General features: G+C 49.7%; 2 protein-coding genes across 2 annotated transcripts in view; one reads left to right on the top strand and one right to left on the bottom strand.

Annotated features, from left to right (window-relative positions):
• The first annotated feature begins 11 nt into the window (after window positions 1–11).
• Window positions 12–6595, top strand: CMTM3 (CKLF like MARVEL transmembrane domain containing 3). Its single transcript, XM_019753508.2, has 5 exons — window positions 12–293; window positions 2481–2636; window positions 3710–3805; window positions 4177–4297; window positions 5419–6595. The coding sequence occupies exons 1-5, from the start codon at window positions 147–149 to the stop codon at window positions 5445–5447; spliced, it is 549 nt and encodes a 182-aa protein (XP_019609067.2). The 5' UTR covers window positions 12–146; the 3' UTR covers window positions 5448–6595.
• Window positions 6596–7284: 689 nt separating this feature from the next.
• CMTM4 (CKLF like MARVEL transmembrane domain containing 4) overlaps window positions 7285–18859 on the bottom strand; it is a 55368-nt gene continuing 43793 nt past the window's right edge. The window contains exons 3-4 of the mRNA XM_019755239.2: window positions 16142–16240; window positions 7285–15060 (exon numbers count right to left, since the gene is read on the bottom strand). Of these exons, the coding sequence (XP_019610798.1) occupies window positions 14896–15060; window positions 16142–16240 (264 nt within the window). The 3' untranslated portion in view covers window positions 7285–14895. The remainder of the gene's footprint in view (window positions 15061–16141; window positions 16241–18859) is intronic.

Raw genomic sequence — 18859 nt, 5'->3', positions numbered from 1 at the left:
GGGCGGGGGCGGGGCGGGGAGGGGATGCACCCCACCGCTGAGCTCGCCTGCCTTTTCTCTCCTTCCGCACAGCCTGGGTTTCCGCTTCCCTCCCGGGTTCGTGGGCAGAGGGAGCGAGGCCAAGCCTTGTCCGTGCCGCCGTCGCCATGTGGCCCCCAGACCCGGACCCCGACCCGGACCCCGACCCCGCCGGCCGCTCCCCGCCCGGCGCGCCAGTCCCGGGGCTCCGCGCCCTCCTGCCAGCGCGCGCCTTCCTCTGTTCGCTCAAAGGCCGCCTCCTGCTGGCGGAGTCGGTGAGTGCAGCGCGGCGCGACCCCCACCGGCCGGCCCCCTGGGCGGCGCCCCTCGCGAGGCGGGTACGGCTGTCCAGATGTGCCCGGCCGACCCCTCTCGGAGCCCTGCCAAGTTGGGCAAACTTGCCCACGCTTCGGACAGACTCACTGAAGTTCAGCGCGTGGGTTAGAGACGGGGCGGAGCCCGAACCCGGGCCTTCCCGGGTTTTTTACCCGCGGTTGCAAAGCTGGGACCATAAGGGAGCCTGGGGAGGGGTCCTACGGCGCCGCGTCCCGGCCACTGGAAGCGCAGCCCGGCGCTGTGTGACCTCGAGCGCTTCCACCCTCTCTGGGCCCCTTCACGACCCCCCGGGTCGGGGCGCCCTTGCCCGTTTTCCTGGGCGCAGGGAGGGCCGGCCGGGCCTCGAGCGGCGAGGCGGAGAGCGGAGTAGTGTGCATCCAGCTGGGAGGGGGACAGCAGAGAGTGGGAAGGGGACCCCCCGGGATTGGGTGAGGCCGGAGCAGTACTGTGGGGGGCGCTCAGGAAGAGGGGCGGGGGCGGAAGCCCAGCGGGGTGACTTCATCCACCTCCTCCCCTCACTCGCTGGGATCCAGCCGCCCCGCCCCCGCTGAGCTTCTTCCTCCTTCCCACATCCCCCACCCCGGCCCATCAAGCCTTTGTCCTCGGGACACTGAAAACTCCGGCATTGTCCGCGTGTAGGGTGGGGATTGGTGTTGGGCCTCCATTGAGGGAAGGTGAAGAAGAAGCCAGGCAAAAGGGAAGCGAGATAGGGGAAGCACTTACTACTTAGATCCCCAGCAACTTTAGAGCCCCTGTCTTTATTCCCACTTTGCTGATAAGAAAGCTGAGGCCCGAGCATCAAGGTGATTTGACAGGTGGATCAGATGAAGTTCGGGAGACAGCAAAGACAGAGGGGGATAGGGGTCAGAGAAAGGAGGATTCTACCCGACCTCTCCTTTGTTCTACCCGGAGCAGGTGGCAGGAGGCAGTCCTACCACCTCTTGAGTGCCTAGGGTCAGCCCAACTCCCAGCACCTGCCCCACTCCCAAGTAAGGCACCAGGGACCAGGACCCACAGCCCTCACTCCAAGGGCTCACCTCCTAGTTGGCCACTCCAGAGATTGGTGGGAGCTTTTGGGGCGAGGCCTTGAATCAATCCATCATCCACTGAGGAGACCCCCACCCCACCCCAGTCAGACCCACCTCGTAGGTCTGGGACATAGCTGGGTGTCAGGAATCTTGGTCAAGGAGGATGAGGAGTGGGGAGGAAGGATGGGTGAGCAGTGGGCAATGACAACAGGAGGGGAGCCACTCCAGGTCACTCCTGCCTCTGGTCATCTGCTGTCTGCCCTGAGGCCCAAGCTTGTGGAGAGGCTGACTGGACAGAAAGGGGGAAGAAGTGGCTACCAGGAGTTGGGGAATGAGGAAATAGGAATCAAGAGGGGGATCCTCAGAGTCAGGCTTTGGGGGATGAGGTTCAGGAAAGGGAGGGACAGAACAGCCCACCCCAGAGGAAGTAAAACAGGCGCTATGGACAGGCCAGGTCAGGGTCCCATGGCAGCTTCTCAGCCACTTCTGCCTTAGTTTCCCATCCGTTCAGGTTGGGCTCAGCTACCCCCATGGCTATGTTCAGGGCAGATGTGGGTGCCCTGGGGACTCCCTGGGATTTCTGCAGCTCATTTGAAGCAACCACAGTGCTTCCTGTGGGGCATCTAGGCATCCCTATGGGGTCCCTGGGCCCTGCCCCTGGGCCCCATTACAAACTACTCAGCCATGGATCGGTTCAAACCCAGCCACAGTGACAGAAACCAGAGCAGATAAAAGCCAGTAGCCCCAGGGCAGGCTTACTTAAGAACTCCATCTGTGGGGTCAGCCAGGTCTGGGTTCAAATTCTGGTGCCCTCTTATTAGCTGCATAACAGTGAGCAATCACGTCACTTCTCTGAACCTCAGTCTTCTCATCTGTAAAGTGGGCGGTGAGCAGCATCTGGCACATGGGTAGCTGTTAGGATCTGAGGAGATTGCACTGGGGGCAGCATGGGCCCCATGACCCGGTTCTAATCCTGGCATCTGCACAAATGAAGGCAGATCACATCTGCTAAGGGAGCAGCCTGTTACTGACTGCAGGGAGGCTCAGAGGGGCACTGGGCAAGTGCCAAGCCTCTGACTTCCTCTCCCCATCCCCCAGGGTCTCTCCTTCATCACCTTTGTCTGCTATGTGGCGTCCTCAGCATCTGCCTTCCTCACAGCGCCCCTGCTGGAGTTCCTGCTGGCCCTCTTCTTCCTCTTTGCTGATGCCATGCAGCTGAATGACAAGTGGCAGGGATTATGCTGGCCCATGATGGTAAGGGCTGGGGCCCCAGAAGGAAGGGCTTGGCTGGCCATCACAGAGAGTTGTGCCTTTTGGCCCTCGCCCTTTCATCAATGCGCTGGAGGGGCAGTTTGCCGTTGGTTGGGCCCAGGCGGGTAGACTTGGCGTCAGATGATCCGGGCCCCATCACTCAGCAGCCACGTGACCCAGATCAGGTCGCGCACCTCCGGAGCCTCCAGTCTTTCTGTGCATTGGGGAACCCCAGACGGTATCCTCGCGACTGGCCACCAGGTGGCGCCGGTGCTCCCAGCTAGGCCTGCCGAAATGAGCCTCAGCCGCAGGAATTCAAGCCATTTTCACAGGGGCAGGGCAAGTTAACTGAGGACTTGCAGGGCTTACCCAGACCCCAATGAACAGCCCTCAAGCAACTCGTTTATCACCTGGGAGGGCCTACAGCCCCACCTCAGACTTCTTGCTGTATGAAATGGGTCAGAGAGAAGGGACAGGAAAGGCTGCATTTGAACCCTGGTCTCTTGACTTCATACCCAGCATTCTCCTTCATGGGCTGAACCCTCTGTGTCCCCATTTTAGGGACAAGTAAGCAGAAAACATAATACATAAATGGATCTGCCATAGGTATGTGGCAAAGCACGGCCCAGGGCCAGATCTCCCCATTGGAGAACCAGAAAGAAGCAGGTGACAGGATTCCAACTTCTCCCTCCCTGCCAAATGGGGACATCTGCATACAGGCCAGGCCAGGGTGAGCTGCAGCCTGGTCCATACCCTGATGTCCACTGGGCAGAGGGCAGCTGCCCAGCTGGACCAAGGACAGGGCAGTCTCAGCTGCAGGGAGCCCACAGGAGGCACCTGAGCAGGGGCAGGAGTGGGGCTGGGAAAAGGGCAGGGTGGGGCACCATGGATGCTGGACCTGGGTGTGTCCAGGCTGTCAGGCCCATCCTCCTCTGGGAACAGTAGGATTCTGGCTGTTTCAGCCATCCAGTGCCCTTCTGAGCCCCTCATCCCTGTCTCGGCTCCCAGCTGGCCTCCTCCCCTGCTGTGCACTCCAGGGAGCTCAGGGTAGTGTGACCATGCCCCTCTGTCCCCAGGACTTCCTACGCTGTGTCACAGCGGCCCTCATCTACTTTGCCATCTCCATCACCGCTGTCGCCAAATACTCGGACGGGGCTTCCAAAGCAGCCGGGGTGAGTAGCCGCCCTACCCCTGGGAGAGGGGTGCCCAAGTTCATCCCACCTCTCCTAAAGCCCCAGATGCCCCTCAGGACACCCACTTAGCATCTGGGGCATGTTCTATCCCTGCTTAGGCTCGTTGGGCTTTCATATGTATCTCAACGATTCCAAAGTCCTCTAATTAAAGACCTACTCCTAACCAAATTAACAGCTCATTTTCCTATTTGTCATTAATGGGAGGGCCTGTGCCTGCCAATCCAAGCTGCTTATGTGAGCAGATAAAAACAGGTGGGGAGGCTGAGGCAGCTGCTTCTCAGACTCCTGGAGCAGAGACTTCCAGCTCCTGATGACACGTCCCATCCACCCTGTCCCCCTGTATCATTCAGGTGTTTGGCTTCTTTGCCACCATCGTGTTTGCAATTGACTTCTACCTAATCTTTAACGACGTGGCCAAATTCCTCAAACAAGGGGACTCTGCAGATGAGACCACAGCCAACAAGGAGGAAGGTGGGTGGCCACCCTGCGAGCTTCCACCCAGGAACCGGACTGATCACCCAGGATGGTTGGGGCAGGGGCCTTGCTCTCCCTTGGGAACACTTGACTGGTTTAAGGCTGGAGTAGGAGCGTTTCTCTCTCCATGGGCAGGAAGTATTTTCATAGCCTGGTTCTCATATCCCTTCATGCAGCGCTGGACCCCTTCATAAAGCCGGTCCCCTTGGAGAAGCACCAGGCTCCCTGGGGCCTCAGCCTTTCCAGGAAGGGCAAGCTGAGGGCATGCCTGGCACCTCCTCCTCAGTGAAATCATCCCTGATGAGCCCCCAGGGCAGCCAGTCACTCCGCTTCCACTCCTGGGCACTGTCCACTGGGCTGCAGAGCGGTACCTGCCCCGAGCCAGGCCCGCGTGCAGTCTCGCCTGCCCATGGCTTAAGGGCCAGACAACCAGGCTCTCATCCTTAGCACCACTGTGCTCAGCAAATACGGGCAAGCTCAGGCTTGTTCTGCTTTTTATATCCAAGAAAAGTACGAGACATTCTAGCCCATCCAACCATGCTTCAGCTCAGAATGGCTATTGTGGCCTTACCTGATTTTATTTTCAAAGAAGAAAGTTGCAGGTTGGATGGCTGGTTTTTCATCTGTGACAACACAGCCATACCATTATTTCTGATCGCAGTGTAAAATGAGTTTGGGGACAAGCGGGGTTGAAACTATAAAATGGCAAAAAAGAAGTTTCCTGATTTTCCAGTATATTTGAGTTTCTTAAACAAGAAAATATCTGTCCCCACGTTGTCCTGCTACATTGTGGGGTAGGGTTGGGGTGCAGATGTACAGCCCTGACACCCTCAGGTGAGAACAGCTCAGGAGACCTAGGGGGGCCTGGAGCCCCAGAGGAAAGGGCATCTGGGCTCCCACCTCCAGTTGACTGCGCCCTGGAGGTGACAGCAGCTGCCTGTGGAGGGCCCCAGGCCCTCACACCACGCAGACCCCACCCACAGTACGGTCAGCTGCAAGAGGGGCCTAACTCAGCTCAGGGCTCCAGCCAACGGCCCGGCTGTGCCTCTGCAGAGACTGCTCCCAGGCACCACTGGCCAGGAAACTCCTGCCAAGCCTCCTCTTTGCTTTCCTTTCAGAAGAGAATTCCGACTCTGACTCCGACTGAAGGCCTGCCCTGCCCTGGCAACCCGAGCCACGCAGGCCTTCACTCCTGCACTCTGACCGGCTGGCCGGAGCATGGCCAGGGGACTGGCTGTGTTGGAGAGGCTGTGACTTCTCAAGCAGCAGCGGGAGTTGCTGATAGAGCGGGCCTCCTCACAGCCCCAAGGGGATGTTCCTGAGCCCCGCACACAAGACGGATCGATCCCCTCGGCTTAGCATCTCTAACCACTGCACAGGAGGGCATTGTGAATATTCCGCCACGCCTCCACATTTCCGTCCCACAGACCGTAAGCCCTTTAACCTCTGCCAAACATAAGCACAAAGGACAAAGCAGATAGAGCCTTGCTACCCCCATCACAGGAAGCATTTCATGCCAGGAGTGGGGGGACAGGATGGGACAGGGGACAAGTAAGACAGAAACCACCGTGGGGCCAACCCAGCAGGCCCCAGTGGCTTTTGTCTACATTGGTGCCCCTGCTCAGGCCAGACACTTTTGTTGAGAATGATCCAAGATATTTTGGTTCAAGGAGCATCCGTTTTCATTCTTGAAGCAGGGAGAAAAACTGACCTTTGCCCTATCATCTAGGAGAAGAGGGAGTCTCAGTGCCTATAACTGCCACCTCACACCCCTGGAGACCATGTCTTCTCCAGGTGACATGACTATTCTGTGTCTTTCAAAGAACTTTCAAAGAAAAGCTCATAGATTACCAAGTCCAAAAGATGAAGGTACCAAATGATGAAATAGCAGTGATAGCGTCCTGGGTAGCTGGGCAGGCCCAGCCAAACCCTCTCTTTCCCTGGGGGCCCACCAGCAGGCAGCAGGCTCTTGGGCGGTCAGGACAATGCTTCCAGGCACCAGAGCAGGTCTTCTGACCACCTCATGAGGTGAAACGTGCTTTCTGTGTCCCCTAAGCACCTATGCTGTGTATATATATCTTCAGTGGGATTTTTGTAACTTTGTATAATTTTTTTTTTTTTTTTTTTTTACACAAAAGCTGCTTCTTAAATAGCATTTCCTGTGACCTAAGAGGCCTCATGAATGAGCCAGAGTTCTGGACCCCTTTTTGAGCATTTGTAACTTGTGTTCTCTTGCATGTGAATCTCCTACCCTGAAAAAAAGCCATAATGGATTAAACCAGCCTGACCACCTTCTTTGAGTGTGTGTGTTTGAAACCAACCTGCCACCCAGAGCAATGCTATCTGATATCATGCTTCAGCAGACTGGTCACATACATGGTGTGAATCCTGACAGCTCCAGGCGTCAGCAACAACACATATGCCCCTGCTCCCTGCCAGGCACCCCACTGAGCGTCTCACGCATGTGCTTATTTACTCCTCACACAATCCTGTTTTACAGCCCAGGAAACTGACAAGGTTTGGTAACTTTCCCAGGTCGTCACAGCTCCTTTGAGGAGGCCCAGGGCCCTCTCACATATCAGGCTAACATCCCACAGAACCTCTCAGGCAGCCAGACCCTGGAGCTGTCACGGTTGGAAACGGGGGTCACATGAACCTCAGACTTGGAGGGTGGGAGGAGCCTGCCTCGGGGTTTTGGCCCAGGACAAGGGAAAGAAGTGAGGCATTCTGCCTCAACTTTCATACACGTTCTGCAAATATCTGTGAACGCTGAATGTGCAGAAGCTGAGGGGCACATGGTGGGAGTTTCCACTCCACCTTACCAGCCCAGCAAAGCCAGCCAAGCTGCCTGTCGACACCTATACCACAGAGACCTCGTCCCGTAGATGGTGGCTGTGTTCCACCTCCATGTAGCAGGCCTGTTTCAGGAACTGGCGTCCACAGCTTTCTCAGGGGCAGAAGGTAAGTCAGAGCAGAGAAAGACGACCATTTTTATATGTCCATTTATTAAACAAGAACTCCTTCATGACAATTTAATACAATAGTAGCGATTAGTGTTGAGAAAATTATTTCCCTCTACATACAAAAATACAGATTTGAACACTATGAAAACAATCAGGACAAGTACCATGAAAAATTGGTCCTTTAAAAGAAAGAAGGGGAAAATTGAGGGTAATATGAGGCTTTGTCTGCTGTCAGGGACAAACCAACGAAAGCAAAGGCTTTGGAGCCCCAAAATCACTCAAAATGGACAGTCAAGCCTGAGACCCAAGAGTCGGGAATGCCCACCCCAGAGCATCCATGTTGCTTTGAGAAGCCAAGGTGGGAGCTCTGACCAGCCAACAGCACAAACCAAAGTTTGCCAATTGGGTATCACCTCAGAACACCCCACAGCTGTATCTAAACTATTAAAGGAAATAGACTTTTACGAAGCAAAGTGTAATAGTTATTAAATTAACATTATCCCCTAAAAGTACCACTGGGCCAAGTACCAATCAGCAAGCATTAGTTATTAGCCATCTGACTCAACTTCCTTTGTTAGAAAATAATTACAGATTCTGACCCTTCAAAAAGGAGAAAAAAAGCTTCAATTTCAGGCTTCAGGAAATCCATTCCTTCATTGTGCAATGGCTCAGCTATAATTTCCTCAAGATTTTTCTTGACCAGACAGAACTCATGTCCTGCAGGAATAGGAAAGCAAAAAGAGCAGCTAGAGTGTTCTCTGTGTCTTGATTTCAGCAAGCTCCTCACAGCAGGGGGTCTTGTTCAGGCTGAAAACCGGAAAGGGCCACTGAGCCTACCCCGGGCATCCACGAGCCAATCTGAGATCTGAGTGGAAGGTGAGCCCGGGACCAGTGGAACACCCCCAGTCCCGGGACACAGACAGCAGAGCTGGAGGGGTGGCCTGAGCCTATCTTGGAAGATGGCAGACCAGAGAATACCCCCAGGGTCACTAGCCCGCTACCACAGGCCTTTTCACTGTTTTAGACCCAGAGAAGGGAAGTCAGAGCACCAAGGACGTTCTGTTCTTTTTTTTTTCATTCTTTTTTCTTTTTTTCTTTTTTTATGGAACCACTTTCCTCTTACTGTCTAAAGTGAGCAGTGGCTCTCCAAGCTGAACAAGTAGTTAAAAAATGCCAAATGCAGTTACACTGATTAAGAATTATTTCACAGAAATATACTCTTACTCTCAGACTGTTTAAATAAGCAGAAACAAGATGTGGGGGAGAAAGCAGCAGAGAGGAGATAGAAATAACCAGGTGTGGTTTTTGTTTTTTAAAATACATATGAAGTTTAAAGGGAAAATGGCCAGCCTCAACACCAGCATTGCTAAAAGCAATATTAAAAGGACACAATCTAAAATCATGCTACAAAAATAGTGTTATCTGGTTAAACTAAATGTACATCTTTTTTTCAATTCTATGATTGACAAGAGTGTTTATGTGACTGACACACAGAAGGCACCAAAGGTGAAGTGATTATTATTTGTGTTAAAATATACAAAGACAGAATTACCTACTTGGGGGGGAAATAGTCATACATGTAATAAATAGTTTAGTGTTCTTGCCACGGGTTCCTGAACCCCTACAAATTGCAACATATACAAATAGTCTCAATCCCCAGCATTCTCTTAGAGGAAACCACATCAAAATCAAGTTAAAGCACTGATTTTATCTATACATGTAATTTCATCATGAGGCAGGATTTGAAAACTCATTTTTAAATGTGTTACAGAGTGAAAGAGTTGGAAGCCAGGTGGCCCCTCTGTGAGCCTGGGCCAGTTTGGTGGGCAGTCCAGGCATCCCGCCCCCGCCTACCTCCAGCCCTTGGACCAGCCAGCTCTCCCTTCAAGCCCTAAATATTTGCCTTCCTCACGACTGCAGAGAGGGGGACAGTCTTGAAAGCTGCAAATCGATTCTGGAAAAGGCAGGAAAGCAAAATAAGCCTCGGAGGGAAGCAGCCATCAGTCACACCTGACCCTGCCTGGCATGGGCACCAGCTCTCCCCACCGTCCTCACTTCCTGACTGACCTTCTTTTCAGGTGGTTTTCCTGATAAAAGGAGATGCTTCCTATTGGGTTCCAGCAGGGTCCTTCAAAGAGCACTCAGATGTGATAGTCGCAGATTATTACTGAATCCCATACAAACCATTATCAGAATCAATTGTGTCACACCTTCCCTCCTCTGGGGAACCATTATGAAAAGAAACTCTGGGCCTCGCCTTATCCTATCAACAAAGCTGATTAAAGTCATTTGAGACAAGTTCCTCCTCTAAATGAGAATCATAGTTCGAATAACTCATTAGAATCCAGGCTATTAACCTCTTAATGAAGGCTCTCCAACTTTGTGTGTAATGCATCCCAAACCACTCAGGATATCTAGATAGCAAGTCACCTGAATTAAAGTCTTGGCATTAAAATGTAGACAACAAATTAACCCTAAGAAAAAGATATACTAATCAAGGACCCATAATCTAAACTTTATTCTAGGCAAGTTGTCAATGATTCAAACTCAGTGGGCTTATGGGTAACTTTTTTCTTTACTGTTACATTTATGGAATAAGAAAAACTAGGGGAAAAAATCTCCAAGGTTGAGAAATTATATCCAAATGGAATAAGAATATAATCTAGAAGGGAAACTATATCAGGACCCAACTCCTTCCTCTAAGAGTGTATAAATGCCATTTACTGGTGTGAAGAAAAGTCAAAAGGAACATTCCCTTCCAGAAGATAATTTTTCTAGCTCTAACAGATATTGAAGGTATTTTATTTCAGAGATAGTTTCGAAATAAAAGAAATGTAAAGGGTCAAATATTTCAAATTGCCTTCTCAATCCGGTGGTTCTTCTGATTTCAACGTTACCTGCTGAGAAGAGAAGAAACACATGGCTTTGTAAAGAGCAGGGAAGTTTGCAAAGCTCAAGGCAGATGGTGTTAGGGTTACGTCCTCTCTAAGGTGGCACCCAACCCAGAATCTCTGTCACCTGTCCAGACTCATGAGTTCCCAAAGTCAATACCCAGAGCCCTCCCTACCCACGCTCCCAGCACCAAAGAACACTGGTCCCAATATTCAGCTCTTGTTCTCAAGCTGATTCCAGAACACGAGACCTCACTTTTCCAAGACAAGAGAATAGGAAGGTAGTTAACCAAGTACATTTTTCAAGACTGCCTGAGTCACTGACCAGTCTAGTATTATCAACAGGCCCATAGCAGACAGAATCTGGGGTGCAGGGTCTCCTCCTCCCTCCCCTGACCTCCCAGACCTGCCTCTGCTCCCACCTTACCAGCCTGTCGCCTCACTGATCCTAAAAGTGCGTGCCGATGAGTATGTAAGACCAGGGGAAGAGAGAACCCCTGGGTTCTGCAAACTTCACTAGGAACTACAAAAGTGTCTGGAGACCTCACAGCTAATGGCGGTCCCTGGAGCAGGAAGCAACTTTTTATTTCGCTCAGGAGACTCAATCGGCAGCGGCCCTTGCCCTAGAAAGTGTTTTTGCCTTTTGCTACCTGTTTCGTGTCATTATTTTCCTGTACACAAGACATGGAAAAATTGACACCCGACAGAGGCACAATGACTTCCTGGTTGCTTTGTTTTGGATGGGATGGCACAGTGGGAACCACTTAAATCACACTGCCTTTCAGAGTCACTAAATTGGCCACACGTGGTCTCCATATTCTACTCATCTGTTGAGACAAGTTCTAAGAACAACCCACAGAAAATCTCGCACAGCCAGAGATTAGAACTTGGTCCACCTCTTAAACACAGAGAGAGGTAAGGGGTTTCTTTCCAAAAAGCACATGAGTGTCTACAAGAAAACGTGAGGTTGGGCCACACACAGGACATTATGCCCGGGGGGATCATTCAGGGCTCATTCCTTGCAAGAAAGAATTCACATACATGTGCAGACAAAGAGTAAGTGCTTCATCTCCTCAGAGACCACCTATGGCTTAACCCAAGTCTGAATCACGAAGAAAGCGTCAAAGAAAGGTAAGTGAAGTTGCAAACTTTAAGGGTAGGAATGTTTTCAACTGAGTCACAAAGCTCTCGCCAGAAGCATCCAATACAGGGTGGAGGTCAGATACACTTCCTGCCTACCTGCAGGCGGGCATGAGCCGTCCTGCCAGGGGATGGTAATGGTGCCCAAAGCGCTACAGGTGTCGTCCACCTCCCAGAGCCAAGCCCTCAGAGCCAGGCCGGGTCCTTGCTGGCTTCCCTGTGGCCAGGCTGGGCTCTGCTCATACTGGCCCTTCAAGGTGCGAAGAAAGATAATGGGTGCTGGGACTGGGCAAGCTACTGCACTCTTGCCTTTTTGTAGGCAAAGGGAATCTCTCTTGGATGGCTACAGCTGCACAGAGTGAAAATCTAAAATACTTTACTTTAAATCAAACTTCTCTTATATGAGATTTTAATCTGTAATTGCCTCAGTCCTTCCCCAGCTTTATATGGGGCCAACAAGTGCCTTCAGGCTTTCATGATTGTAATCTCTCTGTATGAAAGGGAGATGGTATTTCCCTCCGTGCCTGCAAGCAGTGTGAAGGGAGGATAAAGGAGAATCAGAAAAAATATACCACATCGACCAAATCGGTGCCAAGGTAAACTTTCTCTGAAGACGTCAGTGTTTGCATCCATCTAAAACCACCAAATGCTTGAGGGTTTCAACTGATCCAGTCTCCAGGAACAAATTCAAATGCACACAGCAACTGCAGTTCTCTTCAAGTTTGGCAGAAATGATGAAAGCCATTATCATCCCACCAGAAAACTGAGCAACACGAAGATTGCCTCAGCCTGAAAATGCCCCAAACTGACATTGGTCCATACTGGAACTATTAAATGCAAAACTACGCTTCCTTCAATTTGCAAAATTAGTCCTTTTAAGCCCCGCAAATCTAGATTGTCTTGTTTATACACAGAGGCAACATAAGAAACATGCAGGTGTCTTTGTATTCACCTAAACACCCATATTCCCTTCACAACTCCTCACCAGCAAGCTGCCGTTGGCGCTGATATATGACTGTGAGTCACACCACTTACAGAGCCTACCTGACCACTTCCGGTTGTGGTGGGAGCTAATTAAATAGAAAGAAACATATTTACAAAAACCATGGGACAGCCTCATGGCACAAAGGATATTAAATAGTTACAGGGACATAAATAATTCCAAAGATTCTAGCACTAAGATACACATGAGCTCTTAAGTTGCTCTGTGGTAAAAGGTGTCATCACTTTTTATCACATATCAGCATTTACAGTTTTTAGGGGCATCAGAACTCTTTCTCGCCGCCGACTACGCGTTCTCAGGAGGCCAGATGATAAACTGGTTTTATTGAAGTGACTTGGGAAAACGTGGGCAGCAATCCTGCCTGAATGGTATTCTTTTCTTCAGCCTCACTTCAAAGGCAGCTTTTATTGAGGCCAAGTAACACGATTCCCAGCAGGAGATTTCTGATAAAGTTCAGGGTGGTCCTTCCAAGTGGGCCCCATTTAATGCAAGGCTGAGTCTTTGTGACCCTGTTTTTAAATGGAACTCGCAGAGGGAGATAAGTCCAATTTTGACTATGCATATACACTCAACTAATGCAAACTAATGCAAAATAAATATATAAAATGAACAGATAAAATCCAGATGTCAGAATCTCCTCAAAAATCACTACATATGATAGATTCCAAGTTTGTGAAGCACGATTTGCACTGCCTCACAACAGACCTGGAAAGAAGGCTCGATCAGCCCTGCTGGGCCGCATGCCCAGCTGTGACCAGGCCTGGCTGCCCTCGTGGGAGCAGAGGGAGGTGAGTTACCACCAGACCAGCTGGGTCTGCACCAGCAGCCATGGCCCCTGACGCAGACAAGGGGCTTAGACATGTGACCCGGGCCACTGCTCTGGAAAGGAACTGCCACAGAGCTCAGATTGTACCAGATGTTCAGTTCAGGGAGCCAATCCCTATTCCAGCCCTTCAGAGACAGCACAGTACCATTTCCTGTGGGGTCCCCAGCCTAGCAGTGTTACCTGATCAATCTCCCAACGCTGTTCTTTTATGAAGAATGCATTGCCACACGTGTACAGATGGGCACTGTCTCACACATGCTCTCCCCCCACCACCCCCACAGACATATTCATATTCTCTCTCTCTCATTACACAGTACATTGCTAAGGCTGTGATCACTCACTAGTACCAGATCCTGCGGAGTTTCCACATTACTGCAAAATCTTCCCACTTTCCCACCAGCAGTAAGTGTTTTTTCCTTGGTGAGGTCTAATCACAAAATAGTACAGCTAGAGTGAGGTTTGTAAACATTAAAAACAGTTCAAAGAGTGAAAACCTGACAAGTTAAAAAACAATTTTTCCATAAAAGATACAATTAGTCTCCAATGGGAAAAAAAAAAAAAAGAATTACAGCATCTTAGGGGCTCGTGTAACTCATTCACCACAAGACTCTTCACTTTATCAAGAATCAGTTCAAAACCTGACATAACAAGAATTTTTCCCAACAACTTCCAAGATCGATGTCCATAGCTTTGACGGACCCTGAGGCACAAAAAGCTACAATTCGTGCCTTCTGAACTATCAGTGTCGTGGTACAAATTCAAGTATTTTCACACCCTAGACAAGTCTATTCAGAATCGCTTTAGAACTCTTCTCAGGCATTTGAAAACGAGCTCACACCTCTAAAACAGAGGTGTGTCCGCACCTGTGGTCCACACGACAGCAAATGGGCAAGTGTTCTGGCTGGTGGAATGGATCATATTTCTCTCCTGGCTTTTACCTGAGAAGGTAAAATTACAGAAAATCTGCAATTCAGCCTCAGCGTATTAAGGGTGGATAGGAAAGGAGAAAACAAGATGGTCCTCATAGTCCTGGAGGAGAATCTGGGATTCAGGGAGGTGATTCCTCTGAGGAAGAACTGAGGGTGGAAAATGAAAGGTGACCCTCCCGCATGTCAGCAGTCCTGTGGAGCTGTCCCTGGAGGACACAGCTTTTCCCATCCCCATAAAGTCCAGACCCAGCAAAGAGCTCTACCAGCACACCCATCGCCAAGACCCTCAGTGCCACACGTGGTCTGGGCCTGTGCGGGCTGCCTTGCTGCCCCCGCATGGAAGACGAGCAGTAGGGGCGGATCCCGGCAGTGAGACTAAATGCTGACCGGAGCACACAGTGGGCGCTGCCCAGGAACCACTGCTGACTGACTGTTCCAACCCTGACCTTCACTTCTTGATTTCCGCCCCCTTCTAGCAGCCCCATTTAATCCAAAGTCTTGATTTGTCACAAATACATATGACAGGGTGGCTCTGAGTACAGGGACAGTGAAGACCTATAATGGACACAGCAGCCTGAGAGGCCAGCTGCTCCCATGATCACCAAATGCTGGAGAACCAATAGGCATCTCCCACCCACCTCTGTCTGAACAGCTGGGTATGGGGGCTCCCTGCCTCACATACCTGCCAACAAGGCCACTCTGAAAACCCTTTCCCAAAATGAACTTTTACCAAAGAGGACAAAATTCCACTTAATCACATGAAAATCTGACGTGACGAGGGAAAGAAAACTTGATTGAAAGGATGGGCACGAGGACGAGAGGGAGGAGGACTCTGGCAGGTCCTCATGTGTCCAGGCGCTGGATCTCAGGGCGACCGTCCATGTCTCTGGACTCCGTGCGGGCTCGGATGTAGTCGTTGGCACTCTGCTGGGGGATGCTGACTCGCCATTTCTGCACTGCCAGGAATGTGTTCACTGCATACACCGCAGTTGCCAAAAAGCCAAATATCTACAAGAAACAGGCACGGTTAGTCCTCAGGCACATCAGCAGTGTACGGGGTGTCTGGGCAGGACCGGCCCCTGAGCAGCTTACGGCCGTCCCCCCGATGCCCAGCCCCACGGAATGTTTAGCTATCAGACCCAAAGCCAAGTCTGTAGTCATGTGAACCACATAAGTCCTGCCTGACCTGAAGGCTGCCTAAGGTTTCCTTCAAAGTATTTTGGATCTATTAAAAAAATAAATTATAAACATTCTTGTTGTATAGCACCTTCATGGCTACTGGTCCCAGACGAGGAAATACATGTAGACAAATACCACGTAAACAGAAAATCAAGGTCTCATGTGTGAGCCAAACTCAAGCCACAGGCCTGACATTCCAAATCACAGCCCCCCAAACCCCACCTGCAGTGCACTGCCTCTCACCTGGACAGCTCTGAGTGGGCAGCTCCAGGATGAGGAGCAGCAGAGTTTGACTTACGACTGATGAATCTACTGAATGACACCTGGGAGAGCAACTAATTTACTATTTTTTATAAACCTTTTAATCCCTCCCATACAAAAGTGCTACATACTTTTTGTGAATACAGAAAGGTAGAGCACAGACAGTGAAAGTCTTATATTATCTGGTCGTGTTCCCCCCCCCCCCGCCCCCATGGCATTCTACATTGAAGAGCAAAAATGTCTGACTGCTAAATGGTGTGTTCTTCACTGGCAGGTAAGGCTCTTAAAAGCAGCATCAGTAACAGACAGACATCCAGGGAAGGCTCTATTGGAAAGACTAAAGCAGTGGTTCTCAAATTCGAGTGTGCATCTCAATCAGCTGGAGGGCTTGTTAAAGCATCCTTCTGACTCAGTGGCCCTGGGGCAGACTGAGAATGGCATTTCTAACAAGCTCCTGGGTGATGCTGAGTCTGCTGTTCCGGGGACCACAGCACTGAAGGAACTGGGACCACCCCTGGCCCAAGAGCAACATTATTCACGAAGGAAAAGCTAAAGGAGAACGAGTAGGACACAAGCTAGGGGACAGAGGAGAACAAGTCACAAAAAGTGAACAAATTAGCCTGCATTTTAACCACTTGAGTTCACTTACCACGGCAGCAATTTCTGCTCCGGTTTTGTGGTTTAAAGCAGCCAGGACAATCGAAGCAATAAAGAAAAAGAAAGTGCTGAGTCCAGTGTTGACCAAATCCTAACAAAAAAGATAAAATAAAATCACTTGAAAAGGATCATTTCATGCTTTGCGCTAAAAGCCACTGAAGAACTTTCAAAATAAGAAGCACGATACCCAGCCTCTCTGCTGGCTCCATAGTTTAGTCTCGATGGCCCAGGGGTGTTAGTCACACAAAGGAAGGCAAAGATGACAAGTTCATGGTGCTACTTGATAAATCACCACAGCAAAATCCACATTTTAACCCACCATGTTACCATTTCCTAATAAGTTACTGTAGAAAACCATACTGCTAATCCTTCAAGGATATGCACACTAATTACTATTTAGAGGTTCTATTGTCATCTTTCAAATGCTCGTTCAAATCATCCTGGCATGGACAAAGGTCTCCAACAGTCCCGAATGTCCTGAAACTGGTGAAATCCCCTCCAACGTCCCCTCATTCATTTGTGACATTTCCAGCGCACTGTCTTCAGACCTAGAGAACACACTTCACCAGACCTCATACTTTTTCTTATTCACGGTCTTTCAAGCTGCTCTTGTCCTTAAAGCCTGGAGGATTTGTTCCTAAGCTTCTTGCAAAGCAAATCAGGTTACATATCCAATGCTTCAAAGATTTAACTCCCGTCTCACTTGTCAAGAGAAACACAACATGGTGATCAAGAGTCACAGCCAGACTTGGGTCCTAACCAACCATGATTTTGGACAAGGCACTTTGCTTCTCTGTGTCTTTTGTGGGAATAATACCTCCTCCTCCCTGAGTTGTTTAAAAATTAAGTGACACAACAGATGTGAAGAGCCAAGTCTGGTGCCGGGCCCATGGTGAGCGTTCCCTGAATATTTATTGTTACTTCTTTTATTACTGCTTTGGCATTAGGCCCCGACGGCCTGGGTCATAGCTGAGTGCCTCTGTGATCTCCACAGAGTAGGAAAATCCAGGCAAAATCTTAAACTGCTTAACCACCAGGTTGACTGGACCATCAACACCAGGTGGGTCCTCCTGGCTGGCCTGGCTTCAAGGTCCATCTCCAATTTTTAAAGATGCAAAAAGGCCACGTTCGCATCATAACAGTGCTGAGCCTGTTGGGGTGCAGCAAGAACCCCAACACGCTCCTGGTTAGCTTCTGCATGGGCTCATGGTGGCAGCAAAGTACTGACTTCAAGACTGTTCAGAGAGGTCTGCTTTCAGCTGTCACCAGTGTATTAAGCCACAGCAAATTTTTCACAAATTCAAACCAGGAAGTGTTTAGTTCCACTCAGCTCTGGGTAAAGGTCTATAGAAATAAAGAAGAACATAAAAGGTAGTTTCCAAACCAATGACTATTCAGAAATGGGGGAAATGACTTATGATACAACGCTGAGGCCAAACATCAAACAAAATATCACCTACATTCAGATTGATTTTATACACCTTTTCTGAGCGTTCCGTAGTAGAAAACGCGGAACCGTTTAGTGGGGGGAGGACTGGAAAATAACCCGAGGACCCAGGACCAGGGAAGCCCTCGGTGCTCCTGATCAGAGGACTTTCAAGGACGTAAAGTCATAGTCTGGGGAGAGGGGCAGTCGCTGCGTTTGGCAAGGGCACAGAGGAGGCTTCTGGGGTGTTGAAACTATCCAATCTCTTGACCCAGATGGTAACCACACACTCTATCTTTCTTCATTAAACTGTCCATTTACTTTCATGAATTGTTCTAAATATGTTGTATTTCACAATAAAAGGTGAGAAAAGAGAGATTAGGAGGTAAGGAAATAGAGAAGGCATGCGCAGACCTCCCTCTTCTTCATGGAAGTTTTGAAGAGCAGGCCTTGACAGTCTCTGAGTGCCCACTAAAGAGAGTGGGAGCCGCTGGCAGGCTTTCAGTGGTCAGAAGGGGATGCAAGAGGGAGGGACAGGGTGCGGGAGGAGGCAGGTGGCAAGGCTCAAGTTAAACACGATTGTGTGAGTTCCTAATATACAGAGAAAAATAAATATAACAGAATAACTCCAATAGATTCATCCAAAAAAACAAAAACAAAACTGACACTAACAATCTTTCTGAATGCTTCAAATTACACTTATATAAAATATATACTTTATTTACCTTTTTTCATGCATATTTGTGTCGACCTAGGGTTCTAAAACGACCCATTTTTCTAAATCTACACAAATCACACCCTATTTCACTCATCAGCTGGCTCTGTTGGGGACAAAAATACTCCCACCACCTTGTTAGACAAACAACAGACCCAAGACCAACCCTCTACAGTGACTGATGAGCTGTGATCAACTCTGAAGAGCTCACTTTTGCTCCCCTCCCAGAGAACAGGTGACCTGCGCGCCCTTCAGCAAGAAAGTCTCAAGTTCATGTAACTCACATATGCTTTCGCTGCATAAGTACACACGTTCATCTGCTCTAACAGGGTGGACATTCTGGAAAGAATCCTAAAGGATAGAAAGGTGTTCTCAAGTGACACATAACCACCTAGCCATTTGCCCCAGCCAACGCCATTCGGAAGACAAGGATGGACATTAAGTTCCCAGTAAAAAAGATGCACTTTGATATGACCACATGATGTGACAGTCAACAAGTGGAAAGTCTTTCAGGACTAAAATCGAAAAATAAGAATTTCAGGAAGCTCACTAAATAGGTATTTGGGGGG

Source organism: Rhinolophus sinicus, linkage group LG11, assembly GCF_036562045.2.
Source record: "Rhinolophus sinicus isolate RSC01 linkage group LG11, ASM3656204v1, whole genome shotgun sequence".
Taxonomy (NCBI): Eukaryota; Metazoa; Chordata; class Mammalia; order Chiroptera; family Rhinolophidae; genus Rhinolophus; species Rhinolophus sinicus.
The sequence above is the reverse complement of the archived record's forward strand: the minus strand, read 5'-3'. Positions and strand labels throughout refer to the sequence as shown.

Excerpts from the sequence above, each read along its gene's own strand:
- CMTM3 (XM_019753508.2), top strand. The coding sequence starts at position 147 with ATGTGGCCCCCAGACCCGGACCCCGACCCGGACCCCGACCCCGCCGGC. Across the intron at positions 294-2,480 it reads GCCTCCTGCTGGCGGAGTCG|GGTCTCTCCTTCATCACCTT; the intron begins GTGAGTGCAGCG and ends CCCATCCCCCAG. Across the intron at positions 3,806-4,176 it reads GGGCTTCCAAAGCAGCCGGG|GTGTTTGGCTTCTTTGCCAC; the intron begins GTGAGTAGCCGC and ends TGTATCATTCAG.